The sequence below is a fragment of the Mobula birostris genome, chromosome 31 (assembly GCF_030028105.1).
Source record: "Mobula birostris isolate sMobBir1 chromosome 31, sMobBir1.hap1, whole genome shotgun sequence".
Classification (NCBI taxonomy): Eukaryota; Metazoa; Chordata; class Chondrichthyes; order Myliobatiformes; family Myliobatidae; genus Mobula; species Mobula birostris.
In genome coordinates, this window is record NC_092400.1 from 20019799 (window position 1) to 20034319 (window position 14521).

At 39.0% G+C, this 14521-nt stretch overlaps 1 protein-coding gene and 1 long non-coding RNA gene across 6 annotated transcripts in view; one reads left to right on the forward strand and one right to left on the reverse strand.

Moving 5' to 3' along the window:
- Positions 1 to 5231, forward strand: part of ift81 (intraflagellar transport 81 homolog) — a 73848-nt gene extending 68617 nt beyond the window's left edge. For all 4 annotated transcript variants that reach the window (XM_072247772.1, XM_072247769.1, XM_072247771.1 and 1 more), the window contains one exon: positions 4926 to 5231. In XM_072247772.1, the coding sequence (XP_072103873.1) occupies positions 4926 to 5108 (183 nt within the window). In that variant the 3' untranslated portion in view covers positions 5109 to 5231. The remainder of the gene's footprint in view (positions 1 to 4925) is intronic.
- Positions 1 to 14521, reverse strand: part of LOC140190874 (uncharacterized) — a 40492-nt gene that overhangs the window by 20858 nt on the left and 5113 nt on the right. The gene's annotated exons all lie outside the window — the stretch shown is intronic.

Genomic DNA, 14521 nt, shown 5'->3' on the forward strand with positions numbered 1-14521 from the left:
ATTGGTAATAGTTTAGGTGTTTTATAATAATGCAGTAGTATTCCTGGTCACCTTCTTGCAGCTGATGTAATAAATGTTCTTCTGGAGGTGAATTTAAAATATTGCAATGCAGTAGGTGCATCTATAATTACAACTGAAACCAGCTTAAATACAGTACGTGCACATCCACAGACTTGCTTAACCTATTTTGGAGGATTTTTTTTAATGCATGTTATCAGCTTTTATGACAAATTACGTAATTTAGAACAAGTTTCTTTTGTTAAGAGTAACTTATTCAGTGAGGCATGATTATTAGTGTAGTATGTGCTTTAGGGATACACTGGAGATGACAATATTTCATCTATACACTCCAGCTGAACAGTTACAGTATGCTTAATCTCCTGCAGTGAGCTAATGCGGCAACTGATCCACTTTAATATGGCACTTGTATTGTTTACTGTCTGAAATGTTGCCACACAAAAATGTAAAATCATGCTTCTAATTGTACAAAATGTGGGGCTGAGTCCTCTGGATAACAGCTTAATGAGTAAGGTTATCTTTAATGAGATTTAATCATAGATGAGTAAGCTTATACATGGATGAGTGAATGCCATCATGAATGTCTTTCAACCAGTTAAAACCTGTTACATGACCCCAGGTTAATTAATTCCAAAATGGAAAATTAGTATATGCTATATTTACTCATTTTCAGTGCAGGGTAGGCCAGTGGGGCATAAATACATTACATAATGAATTTAACAGTGCCTGTGAATTAAATAGCAGTTCAGAAAAACTAATAAAATTGTTTGGTGGCATTAATAGCAATAATTATGATAAATACAATATATAAAACTTATCATTATACATGATGACTACAATTAGTACTTTGCAGCGTGTCAATATGCCCACACTAGCTTATCAGATCTGTTGCCAGTCTGTGCTTTTACAACGCAAGAATCAAGAATGCAGAGGAGATGTGAATTTTTCTAAAAGGGATTTTACATAAGGGACTGTGGAGCATCTGGTCCAGGTGGCTTATCTACCTTCAGACCTTTCAGTTTCCAAAGCATATTCTCCCCATTAATAGGAACTGGTACTCACTGCAGTCCCTGGTACTGTCAGACTTACAGCATACTGCTAGAGACTGATGCTAAATACTTAGTCAATTCATCTGCCATTTCCTTGTCCCCCCCATTACTACTTCTGCAGTGTAATTTTCCAGTGGTCCACTCTTGCCTCTCCTGTACTCTTTATATATCTGAAAAACTTTTGGTATCCTCTTCTTCATTGCTGACTACCTTCATATTTCACCTCCCCTCCGCCCCACCTGCCCTCATAGCTTTCTGTTGGTTTTTGAAAGCTTTGCAATCCTCTGATTTCTCGATAAATTTTGTTCTATTATATGTTCTCTCTTTTGCTTTTATGTTGGCTTTGACTTTGCTTGTCAGCCACGGTTGCGTCACCCTACCTTTAAAATGCTCCCAAAAACACCAGGTATTGCTGCTCTGCCATCATCCCTCCTAGTATCCCCTTTGGCCAGTCCCTCTTTCATTCTTTTGTAATTCCCTTTACTCCACTGTAATCTGACTTTGGCTTCTCCCTCTCAAATTGCAGGGTGAATTTTGTCATATTATGATCATTGCCTCCGAAGGGTTCCTTTACCTTAAGCTCCCTAATCAAATCCAGTTCATTACACAATACTCAATCCAGAATAGCTGATCCCCTAGTGGGCTCAACCACAAGCTGAGACTTCCCCTTCCTGAAGTCCACTGACGTTGAGTACAAGGTTGTTGTTGTGACACCACTCAGTCAGCCAATCTGTCTCAACCCTGTCCGCCTTGTCACTGCCATCTGAGATTCTCCCAACAACAGTGGTGTCATCAGTGAATTTACAAATACCGTTTGAGCTGTGCTTAGCTACACAGTAATAAATGAATAGCGAGTATAGCAGTGGGCTAAGCACACACTCCTTGAGGTATACCTGTGTTGATTGTCAATGAGGAGGATATGCTATTATCAATCTGCACTGACTGTGGTCTTTTGGTAATAAGTCGAGGATCCAATTGCAGAGGGAGGAGCAGAGGCCCAGTTTTTGAAGCTTGTTGAATAGTAGTGAGGAGATGATGCCGTTGAATGCCGAGCTGAAATCAATAAACAGCAACCTGGCATATGCTTTGCTGTTGTCTAGCTGTTCCAAAGCCAATGGAGAACCAGTGAGATTACATTTGCTATAGTGTATTGTTGTACTGTCGGTTAGCTAATATGTCTCCAAGAGCTTTGAGGATATAGAGTTTAAAAGCATGTATTGCTTGTTAATATGTACACACATTTGTGATGTGGAAATGAGGAATATTATACACATCCACATTTGGGAAGGGTTGTGGAACTATATTGACTCTATTTTGAAGTAGGGTACAATTGATGTGCAGTTTGCAGAAACAAATGAATCCCATAACACCAAATAGTACTTCAGAACAGAAGATTTTGAATATGCCAACAATGTTTGGAACGTCTCAAAGCTGCACTCGTGTATCTGTACTCATCAGGAAAAAGGTACAAGTTCAGTACGTCTTATCCAAAACCTTGGGGCTAGAAGTGTTTCGGATTTTAGATTTTTTTGGAATTTGGAATATATTATGACATAGCTTGGGATCACTATCATTTCCAATTCTAAATTTATGTGCTACCGGTAAGCAGCCTTTATCTTATGTGTGTTCATCACATGTTTATTGATGCAGCCGCTCAATGTGTTAAGATTTTAATCAGCGACTATAACTCATCAATTAACTTCTCTCCTTCGTGATCAGCAGACGCTCGTCACCACAAATATTTTAAAAATTTAATGCCGTGCCTTATCTTAAATTTCTACAATCTGCCTGCTGAATATTCACAATTACATTTAATTTTTTGTTTCATGATCAGCATATCGTCAAGCAGCATATGTTCATTCTGCTGATGAATCCGTTCTTCTGATACACAATTGAGATCTTTTTTTGGTTTATGCAATATTTTCCTATTTTTCATTAACTTCTGTTAATTGCATATGTGAGGTTACTTCTCAGAACTGTCTGTGGTGTGCAGAGACCTGCGCATTGCGTGGGAACCTTCCCAGCGCCTTGTGGAATTTTCCATTTGTGACATCATGTCAACACTTAAAAAAAAAATTCGGATTCGGGAGGTTTTCACATTTTGGAATTTCAGATAAGGGGTACTCCACCAGTACTCACAAACTATTGAAACATTTTCCCCCTGTATTTGATTCTGTACTCAATTAACAAACAATGTTCCTGTTAAATGTGGTGTACCTGCACAATTTCCTTTGGTTTTCAGATTACTTGGAAAAATGTTGCAGACAAGGCAGTGTTTGTAGAGGCTTCTTCTTCTTTGAAAATTTGGAAACCTCTGATGTAGAAAAAGTATTTGGAAAAATTAAGCCCTGAAGAATAAGGAATTAAGTTGCATCTACTTATTTAAGTTACATTATGTAATAAGGATTAGAAAAGTTCTGTGAGAGTCTGTCAGCTTTTTCCCACCACTGCAGGCTAATAAGCGTCTCTTATTTCAAGCGTTCTGACATTAACAGAGAAGTGGACTGCATGGTCCCTCAAGCCTGTTCATTATTCTATAAGGTGGAACTGTTCTGATCATTGTCCTCAGTTTCACTTTGCAGCTGATTCCTGTAACCTTTGACCTTCTTGTGGTCTAAAATCTCTCAAATGTTCAACACCCACAGCTTTCTGGGTAGAGAATTCCAAACATACACATGCCTTCCTGATCTCAATCTTAAATGGCCATTCTCTTTATGCCTTCCAATTTAGATTCCACAACCCTCACAGCATCTACTGTAACAAGTCCCAAAATTGTGTGGTTTCACCTTCTAAATTCCACTCAGCCTTGTAAACAACCTTCCATTTTAGTAATCAATCTTGTGAACCATTTCTGCACTATTTCCAAAAATAGCATGTCATACTTTAAATAAGTTGGTTTGAATAATGTAATACGTGGATATGGATTCCAAGAAGCCCTGTATGATTGTAGCAGAACTTCCCCATTTATCTTCCAAATTACCTGTCATACCTGCATACTAACATGCTGATCTATCTGAACATTCACGGTACAGTACAGTAGCATAGCAGTTAGTGTTATCACTTTACAGCACCAGTGATCTCTGATCGGGGTTCAAATCCCGCTGCTGCCTGTAAGGAATTTGTACATTCTCCCTGTGACTGGGTGGGGTTCCTCTAAGTGCTCTATTTTTCCTCACACAAATGAGTGCTATTGAGTTGTATACTCAGAAGTGCAGCAATACTGGCGGGCTCTCCCAGCATATCACAAATGTTGACACAAACAACACATTTGTACATGTGACAAATAGTTAATCTCTCATTAGTTTAGCAAATCTATACTTCTCTGCAATCCTCAAAAATGACGTAAGCCTCCAAGGAGACTGAAATCCATGAGTTACCAATCTGCTCTTCTTTATCTTCTTTTAAGAGGCTCATGTGTTTTGGAAGATTACAGGGAGTCATTCATTTGAGCCTATCTTTGTAATCTTCTATAGGTTTATAACATACTGGGAATAGTGGACCTACTGAGTACCCAATTATACTCCTGGTTTTTTAATTTAAGTTGGTGGCCCTGGCTCTGCACTCCTGCATTACTTCAAACAATGCAACAAATTGCATATAATGAATACTCCAAATAATTTGCAATGCCAATTCATGTTAATGGTAATACTTTCACGATTTATTTTCTTTATTATAGCTATGTTTTACTATGGACTGATTCATCTAATTGAAATGGGTGGGATATTTACTGCTGAAGTTATTGTTTCAAGTACGATTTCAATTTTCCTTCAAGTTTGGAATAGACACTTAAGAGAACGCCTGTGCATAGTGCAGTCTAGTTGGTCTGAACATTGCTGTAATTTTTCCTTTTACCTACAGAAACTAAGGGAGAAACAGAAAGCTGTACGGGAGAGTCACGGTCCAAACATGAAGCAGGTTAAAATGTGGCGAGATTTTCAACAACTGATGGAATGCAAGAAGCAATGTTTTTTGAAGCAGCAAAACCAGAATTCTGTTGGTCAGGTGATTCAGGAAGGTGGGGAGGACAGATTGATCTTGTAACTAAATGAATCAGTGGTCCAATTGTGCATTTACATTGCTATATCTTTTGGTGTTAGCCATTTCAGCAGTTACTAAGATTTCTAATTTACTGTAATAAAATTAACTTGGAAATAATTTTAATAATTGTAATGGATCTTCATTTTAAACACACAACAGGTTTTATATTACAACTGTGGATTTCAGAAGGGTAAAGCACAGAAAGAATCCTTTGTCTCGATGACTAAAAACCTCACCCTGTGATTGGAGGTGTTGTGTACCGCTCCACAATGTCTTTCATCAGTTGGTGAAGAACTGTATTAATAGGTAGCTATGAAGAACTATGTAGCTCATACCAACGTGAATTTTAATTGTTCGCATTTTATGTAGTTGGAAAACTGCAACCAGGACATGGTTGAATATTTTAGAAAATTTATGGATGTGAGTAGTTAACAGTCAGTTAAATGAATACCATGCCTTAGATTTTTCAGTCAGCGGGAAGCACAAGCACTTGCTGCTAAATTCATTTAACAATAGGATCAGTCCAACAATGCAATCTGTCCAGTAGGAACTTGTACGTCATAACCTAAGAGGCATTATGGAGGTTAGTTAAAACTATTTCAGACAAAACAATGAAACAGAAATTTAATCACAAGCAGAAAGTCTGCAGGTGCTGGAAATCCAAGCAACACACACAAAATGCTGGAGGAACAGCGGGCCAGGCAGCATCTATGAAAAAGAGTACAGTTTTGGGCTGAGACCCTTCAGCAGCTCTGGATATTTTATTCAAATGAAGACATTCTGATCTATAAGTTTTTGCATGTTTCTTCCACTGAAACTGTCAAAATACAGTCTTGCAGGTCATTGGACCAAGAACAGAATATTCTGGTGAGTTTGCACTGAAAATGGTAAGCAATCAACCCAAGTCCATACTCTCTTGCTGAATGCTACAATGAATCCAGCTTTGGAGAACAGCCCGGTGGCTTGAATTTTATGCAGCAATAATTCATATTCCATAGTGGAGGTATGTTAGATTTTGCTAAATAGTGGAAAAGAGTACATTAAAATAAGCTGAAAAATAATAGCGCCTCCAGTAACTTTCCTCAGAGCTTATGTTATTTTGGTCACTGTTGCCCTTGTTTCAACTGCACACTTACTCCTCTGACTTTTGGCATGAGAGATGAAGTAGGAGGACCTGGCTATTGCTCATCCTGTGAAGCTGAAGATTTCTCCTTGAAGAAGATACTGAATATTAACTCCTTTGCCACTACCTTCCAATTCCAAAGAATATCTAATGCAGAACAGTCCTTCTTTGCTACATTTTTTGAGAAAACCTCCATGATATCAGATTTTCAGATTCTTAGTGTACAGCTACCTCTCATTTGCAACTTACTGAAGAGCCAATTTCTGCAACTTTTCATTACTGAGTATTTGTTTGTGAGAGTCAAGAACATTATTGTTAACTCTAAGTCCTGATATAGTTGGTTACTTGTACCTTATCCTCAAAACCAGTGAAGTCATTAATGATTTCCAACCATGCTTTCTACTTTAACAGACATCCTGGTGGTTACGTCCATTGTAATGTAATTGAGTGATGTTAAAAGACTTCCAGGTGTCATTAATGGACTGTTGTTGCCTACATTTTCCTTGACCAACTGGCTACAGATGCACCAGAGGTAAATTTACTTGAAGGTGTTAATGTTGCACTGGTCCGTGGTGTGTGGAAGGGAAATTGTGTATGTCAAGAAGAACACAAGTCCCACAGGTGGTGGGCCAGACTGAACTGAAGTTTTCATAGCACCTTTAGGCATTGTTGAGAAGGTAAAACTCTTCAGGATTGATGCCATTATCTTCACAGTATATTCTTATTGTGGGACAAAATATAGACACAAGACATTGTTGAAAAATGTTTCTGTTATCCAGATTTTCGGATCAACTTCTTAGGTAATGGAAAAATACTCTCTGAAAACTGCTTCAACACTTGTGGTGTTCCAGAATGATAGACAAGGAAGGATATTACTTCAGTGTAATATCCTTGAAGTGTTGCTGCCCAACTGTGGCAAAGCAGTCTTTGTCTGCTTTGAACCCTGGTACGTACTCCTCAGGGGATAAAAGAATGCAATGCAAATGCTGCCAGAAAAGCCCCTTCTCTACCTCAGATAGAAGCTGAGCCACTAATTCCCTTGATCGGACTCCTTTCATTAGTTAGTCTGGCAGTCACACCCATATATTCATTATTATTAATGCAACTGAGTATTTGAATGGAGTTTCATCAGATGCAAACAATAGCAGTATTTTGGTATTTGCTCCAGAATTTCTGGGAGCCATTTTTTCTGCGTTATTGACAACGAAACACAATTACATTTTATCGAATTGTTGGGGGAGAAAACTGATGAGGAAATATGGGCCTTAAGCATTAATTGCCAGTTTGTTGGCATTTTTATTTTGATTTATTAGTTTGAAAGCTTCTTAACACAATCAGTAAAAATCTTTAACAGCTGAAAATAAATCAATCAGCAGGGACCACAGTCTTTAGAAATATTTTAGACTCAGCCTAGTATCAAGCACAGTTGTGACTGTCAATTATTCTTTAGATGAAAAGAAACCTTCCAGGGAATATACTGTCTTCAGCCTACATCTAATTTTATGTAGTTCTTTTTAAATACTTAATCAGTTTACCACTGGAAAAAAATAAGCCCCAAATCTTTCTTTTTTATAAATTGAACAATTAATCTCAAAATAGTTAGTTATTCTTCCAGCATTAATTTTGACACAGAATAAATTAAGTGATGAGTGACAGGATTGGAGTACTACTTCCAGTCTTGCTCAACTGAGCTCAAAATGAGATGCATGATTCCTCATAGCTGTTACTAATCTATCCTACACTTACTCCCACTAACTTTGCTTGCTGTATGTTTAAAAATTGTTCTTAAAAGGAAACAGAATTTTAAATGATAAGAGCTAACCAGTAACAGAAATACCAAATTGCCTGATCTGAATTGTGATAGAAGACCTTGGAGTAATTGGACTAATGTAATGTTTATACATGCCCAGTATATTTTGAAGTCATGATAAGAATTTCTATGGTATCTATCAGCAAAAAGCAAAACCATAACCATAAGCAACAACGCTGGGGTGCTGTTAAATTGTCACGCTAAGAATGCAATGTTTAAGCATGCATTTTAACAAAATTCCCTTTGTAGTTTGTAGAACATCTAACAATTTAATTTATATTTTGCTATCCTCAAAAGTGTATGCAACAATCAAATCAAGTGTATAGTTTTCTGACATTGTCAGTAGTATGATTATGAATTATCAACTCTTCCAATTTGAGTGTTCTAATTTCTGAATAAACTGAACAGTTTTTATCACAATGTGTTCTTATATGTCTCATTTGTGCTCTACCAGAATAAAAATTACTGCTTTAAGTAATATTCACTTATGGATATGTTGCTTCAGAAGTATTTTTTAAAAAATCTAAATTTGTTGGATTACTGTGAGTGTTATTGGTAACTTTTTTTTTGTGCTACTTGGCAATTAACAAATTTTCCATCAGATAGATCAATTCGGGGAGAGAGCAAGAAACCTTTCAGCTGGGCATCTTATTAAAAATATTAATCAGATATTTAAATGTTAGATTTAAGTGTGGACAAGATGTGTTATTTTGTGAGATGAAAGTGCTGATCTTTAGGATGGCTTGGTGTTGGTTTCTTTAACTCTGTGAACTTAGAAAGCATAAATAGTATCACAGCAGTCATTATCTAGCTTAATATTTTGGAGCAGTCATTTTGTCTAATGACAAGTGTAGATGGGATAAGTTTGCAGACAAATAGTCCATATATATTTGATGATAACCTGTCTAAAGGTAGCCTGTTACTAATAGTGCTTGATTTTGGTCATTGATTTAAGAATGCATCCAGAAGTATTGGAGAAATATCACACTTTGAGAAAATTACTATTAATTATCTATAGATTATTAATTACATTCTATGGAGCTACAAAATGTTTTGATGAAGTTTCCCCGATGTGAAAAAGTAACTGTTTCTCTTTCCACAAATGCTGAGTTTTTCTGACATTTTCTGTTTTTAAGCCATACCACTTTTTGGTTAGCAGGTTATCATACCATTGATGTTCCTCTACTCTCATTGCCCACGCCCTTTTTCTTGGAAGAAAAAGATGACAGGTTAGGATAGTGTTGTCATATTATTATTGAAGAGTACTCCCAATATGTTTTGTGAATGGTGTACACTGTACTGTATCTGGGATGTAGCAGAAAGCAGGTAATAAATGGTTTTCCTTATAGAGGAGTGGATGTTACTGGAGGGGGTTCTGAGTGGTAAGATGTAAGTGTATTTGGAATGGCAGGGGTTGATTAAGAGAAAGTCAGCATTGGTTTTTTCATGGGAGACCATACATCACAAATTTGATTTGAGTTTTTTGAAAACTAACCAAGATGGTTGATGATGGCACCTTGGTAGACATAGTCGACAACATGGACTCAAGTAAGGCCTTTGGAAACAGTTCTGCCTTGCATGGGATCCAGGGAGAAGCCTAATTGCATACAGAATTGGCTTGATGATAGGAAACAGAGGGTGAGGGTGAAAGGCTATTTTTGGTGGGGGGGGGGTGGTTGGAGGCCTCTGACTAGTGATGTGCCCTCACTATCCCCAATATGTCCTCTTTTTGCTACAATCATCAGGTACAGGAGCGTGAAGACCTATACTCAATACATCAGAAACAGTTTCTTCCCCTCTGCCATCAGGAACATTGCCTCGTTATACCTTAAGTTTTTTAAATTTATAGTTGTGTCTCTGCACTGTACTGCTGCCACAGAACAAATTTCACACACATAAGACAGTGAATAAACCTGATTCTTAACACTTAAGAGTCTTGGACAGGTACACAGATAGGAAAGGTTTCGGGGGAATAAGGGACAAACATGGAAAATCATGTCATGGCCCATACGGAACAGTCAGGCTAAAGGGCCTGTTTCTATGGTCTACAGTCTCTACTGTCACTCACCACAGGATCAGACTTTGGCAATAACCATCTCCAACAAAAGAGAGTCTATCCATCAGCTGGTTAGATTCAATTACATTACGATGGACGTCCATCGAAATGCATTTGAATGTCACTAATTGGTGGTTGGTCTCTTCTGATGGAGCTGGTTATTGCCAAGATCACATGTGGCATGAAATTAATTGCCACTCAATAAACCCATTACTAAATGTTGCCTGTTTAGTCCATTTTTTATGGAGTTGTAAGTGGAATTAACACCATGTAGTCATTGGCAAACACTTCCATTATTATGGCCTGGTATTGGAAGGAAGATAAGGCCTAGGGCGCTTGTTCTGAGAAATTTCAGTAGAAATATCCTGTAACTTAATTTTAAAAAATGTTGCTAGCCATTCATGTTACTAGCCACCTTCTTAAGTATCCAGCCAATATTCACATTGGCTGATTACAAAAGAAAACAAGCAGCAAGAAGTTTTCCTGCTTTCTGTAATGGAAGCAACTGACACAGGTTAATCGTACATCCCCAAACTTGCTTTTAAGAATCTACAAATTCTGCCTGTGCAGCCAGCTAGAATTCCTACTGAGGAAGGAAATGTATCGCAAATAATGCTGAGTCAGAGTACAAGAGGGAGATAGAGGGCCTAGTTATGACAATAAGCTTTCCCTCAATGTTGACAAAGTAAAAGAGCTATGTATTGACTGAGGGAAGACGGGGCGGTGCACATGCTCCTGTTTACATCAAGGTGTCGAGGTTGAGAGCTTCATATTCCTTGGAGTGAACATGACCTATAGACTGGTCACAGAGACACCATGACCAAGAAGGATCACCAGTGCCTCTACCTCCTCAGGAGGCTCAAGAAGTTTGGCATTGTTCCCTTTGACCCTTTATCCAGACACCATAGAACATATTCTATCCGGATGCATCACAACCTGATACGGCAACTGCAGTGAAAACAGCTCAGCATATCTCAGAAACCAGCCGCCTGTCCATGGACTCTGTCTACATTTCATCCTACCTGGGTAATGCAACCAACATAATCAAAGACCCGTCCCAGAGATTCTGTCCGCACCCTCCCATCAGGCAGAAGATACAAAAGCATGTACCACTCAGCTCAAGAACAGCTTCTTCTCCCCCCATTATTATAAGTATTATAAGATTATTGAATGTCTCCTGGTATGATAAGACCTCACAATCTACCTTGTTAATAGCCTTGTACTTGTCTGCATACACTGCACTTTCTCCGTAACTGTAACACTTTAGTCTTCTGTTGTTTTATCTTGTACTACCTGACTGTTGTAATGAATTGATCTGAATGTACAATATGCAAAAATCGTTTTTCACTGCACCTTGGTACATGTGACGCCAATAAACCAATTTACCAAACGTTGGATATGCTGAAATTAAGGAATGATTTAACTGACAAGTTGAAATAAAATTTCCCACTGTTGCGCACCGCAGGGTATTTTAAAAAAGAAATGGGCTGTCATGTACAAGATCAGAATGCGACAGCTGATCACCCTAATTTTCTCTGCAGCCGCTTGACTGGTAACGTTCAGTCCCAGCCAGGAAGAAAATATCTAGGGTTTGCAGCCAGCAGACGGAAAAGGTGGCTCCCCGCTGGCTGCAAAAAATAAGAAAGGTACCTCGCAGTAATCTCCAGTACTTGCAGTAATTCAAACCACTGGTGTAAAAACTCCGAAGACCAGGACTAACATTCCAGAAACCAGGCTCAAGTCCCTCCCACAGCAGCTGAAGAATTTAAATTTAGTTAATAATTTGAAAAATGCAGAAACGAGTAGTGTTAGTAATCATGAATGTAAAAACTACTGAATTGCTGCTAATGTCATTCTTATCCTAGCTGGCCTGTTTGTGACTCTACACTCCTTTATCAGCAAATGTCTCAACTCCACCATTACCACTTTGTTCAGACAAAGAATAAAATGACTAGGTCTCCTGGCATTGACTTGAGCATGAAAATATGCACAAACATCTGGTGCCTAAACCTGGAGAAATACCCCACACTCTGGTCAACAACAGCCTAATATTGTCTCAGACTTCTCCATCACGTTCCATCCCAATGGCACGGCAGTCCAAAGCAGAGGTAGTAACCCCGAGAGTCCTTACTGTCGACATCAGACCCTCAAGAAGTATTATGGCACCAAGTCAAACATGGGCAAGGAAACTTCCTCCTGAATGCCACCCACTGCAGTTCCTCACCTGATGAATCTTAATGGCTCGTTGTCGAATAACGGGTGGAAGAGGCATTAAAATCAGCACTAACTGAGCTGGCTGTGTGCTGAAGGGTGCTCGTGCCGGCTGGGTTTGAGGTGGCTAGAGTTAACCAAGAGGGGTGGGGTAAACCAATTTGGCCTCATCATTGCCATCCTACCTGCAGTGTTTGCCGTGATGCCACTGGTAGATGTGACTGCTGCGCCGTTCTAGTAGAAAGCCACACAAGCAGACTGAGGACAATCTACAGTGAGGAGGCAAGAGATTGAGGCTGAGAGGGAAATGGATCAGCCAAGATGAAATGGTGGAGCAGACTTGATGGGCCAAATGGCCTAATTCTGCTCCTATGTCTTATGGTCTAATTGTGTTAAATGGTATAGAAATGGTTGAAATAAATGTGGCAGCTGAAAACTGGGCATCCACGAGGGACTGTGGACCATCAGCAACAACATAGCCTGATAATCTATAACCTCATGATCTGACGTATTGCACTCTCTACACTTGCTGTCAAGCCAAAGGATCAATCCTCAAATGAAAATTAGCTTCTTCACATAAGAAATAGGAGCAGGAGTAGGCCATCTATTCAATAAGATCATGGCTGATCTGGCCATGGACTCATCTCCACCTACCTGCTTTTTCCCCATAATCCTTAATTCCCCAACTATGCAAAAATCTATCCAACCTTGTCTTAAATATATTTACTGAGGTTGCCTCCACTGTTTCATTGGGCAGAGAATTCCACAGATTCACCACTCACTCTTTGGGAAAAGCAGTTCCTCCTCATCTCTGTCGTAAATCAACTCCCCCCGAATCTTGAGGCTATATCTCCTAGTTCTAGTCTCACCTACCAATGGAAACAACTTTCCTGCCTCTATCTTATCTATGCCTTTCATAATTTTATATGTTTCTGTAAGATCTCCTCTCATTCTTCTGAATTCCAGTGAGTACAGTCCCAGGCGACTCAATCTCTCCTCATAGTCTAACCCCCTCATCTCTGGAATCAACCTGGTGAACCTCCTCTGCACCACCTCCAAAGCCAGTATATCCTTCCTCAAGTAAGGAGACCAGAACTGCATGCAGTACCCCAGATGTGGCCTCACCAGTACCCTGTACAGTTGCAGCATAACCTCCCTGCTCTTAAATTCAATCCCACTAGCAATTCCATTTGCCTTTTTGTTAGCCTGCTGCACCTGCAAACCAACCCTTTGTGATTCAATACAAGACCCCGTTTGCCAATATCATTTTCCCCAAAGGGACACCCAATCTAAAAGGATCAATTTCTAATCCAGCCCAAACTGAATGACTATTTGCAGAAACATTGACTCACTGCTGACTCTCAAGTTAATTGAATCTTAAGAACTTCCAAGAAATGGCTTGAACAGGCTGGATGGGCCAAATGGTCTGTTTCTCGGCTTTACTTTTCTATTACTCTAGCCACTGCAATCCTTCACAAGGAAGTAAAACAAGGCCAACCCACAACGTATTTCTTCACACTTGAAGTGCAAATTTGTCAACCATCGATTGAATTCATTATAAAAACCAGAAAAATAGTTAGATCCCAAAGCAGGTAAGTCATTGTAAAGCAACAAACAAGAAGTCTTCTGGCTGGTTATTTTTTATTGTCAAGATATGTCTACACACGTAATTACAAGCCTTCAATATTACTATATTAAAACAATATTTTACTTACAAAGAAAATGGCCTGACATATCATATGCATCCCAGTCAAGAAGAATAATTGCGATCTTTAATCTTCCCTCATGAGAGAGAGAAAACAGTAAATTCATTTCATTTTTTCTGTACTATCCATTCCTCTTTAGGAGGTTTTGCTGTGCGCAAATTCCCCTGTGATTGTAAAATTGAGTTTATACCAATAATTAATAATTACATTACATACTGTTTTTTAGAAAATTCTTAACCAAATTCCTCATTTACAGTAACACACATCAAAGTTGCTGGTGAACACAGCAGGCCAGGCAGCATCTATAGGAAGAGGTACAGTCAACATTTCGGGCTGAGACCCTTCGTCAGGACCCCTTGCCCCTCCTCTGGGTTTTACTCCCCTCCCCCTTTTCTTTCTCCCTGGGCCTCCTGTCCCATGATCCTCTCATATCCCTTTTGCCAATCAACTGTCCAGCTCTTGGCTCCATCCCTCCCCCTCCTGTCTTCTCCTATCATTTTGGATCTCCCC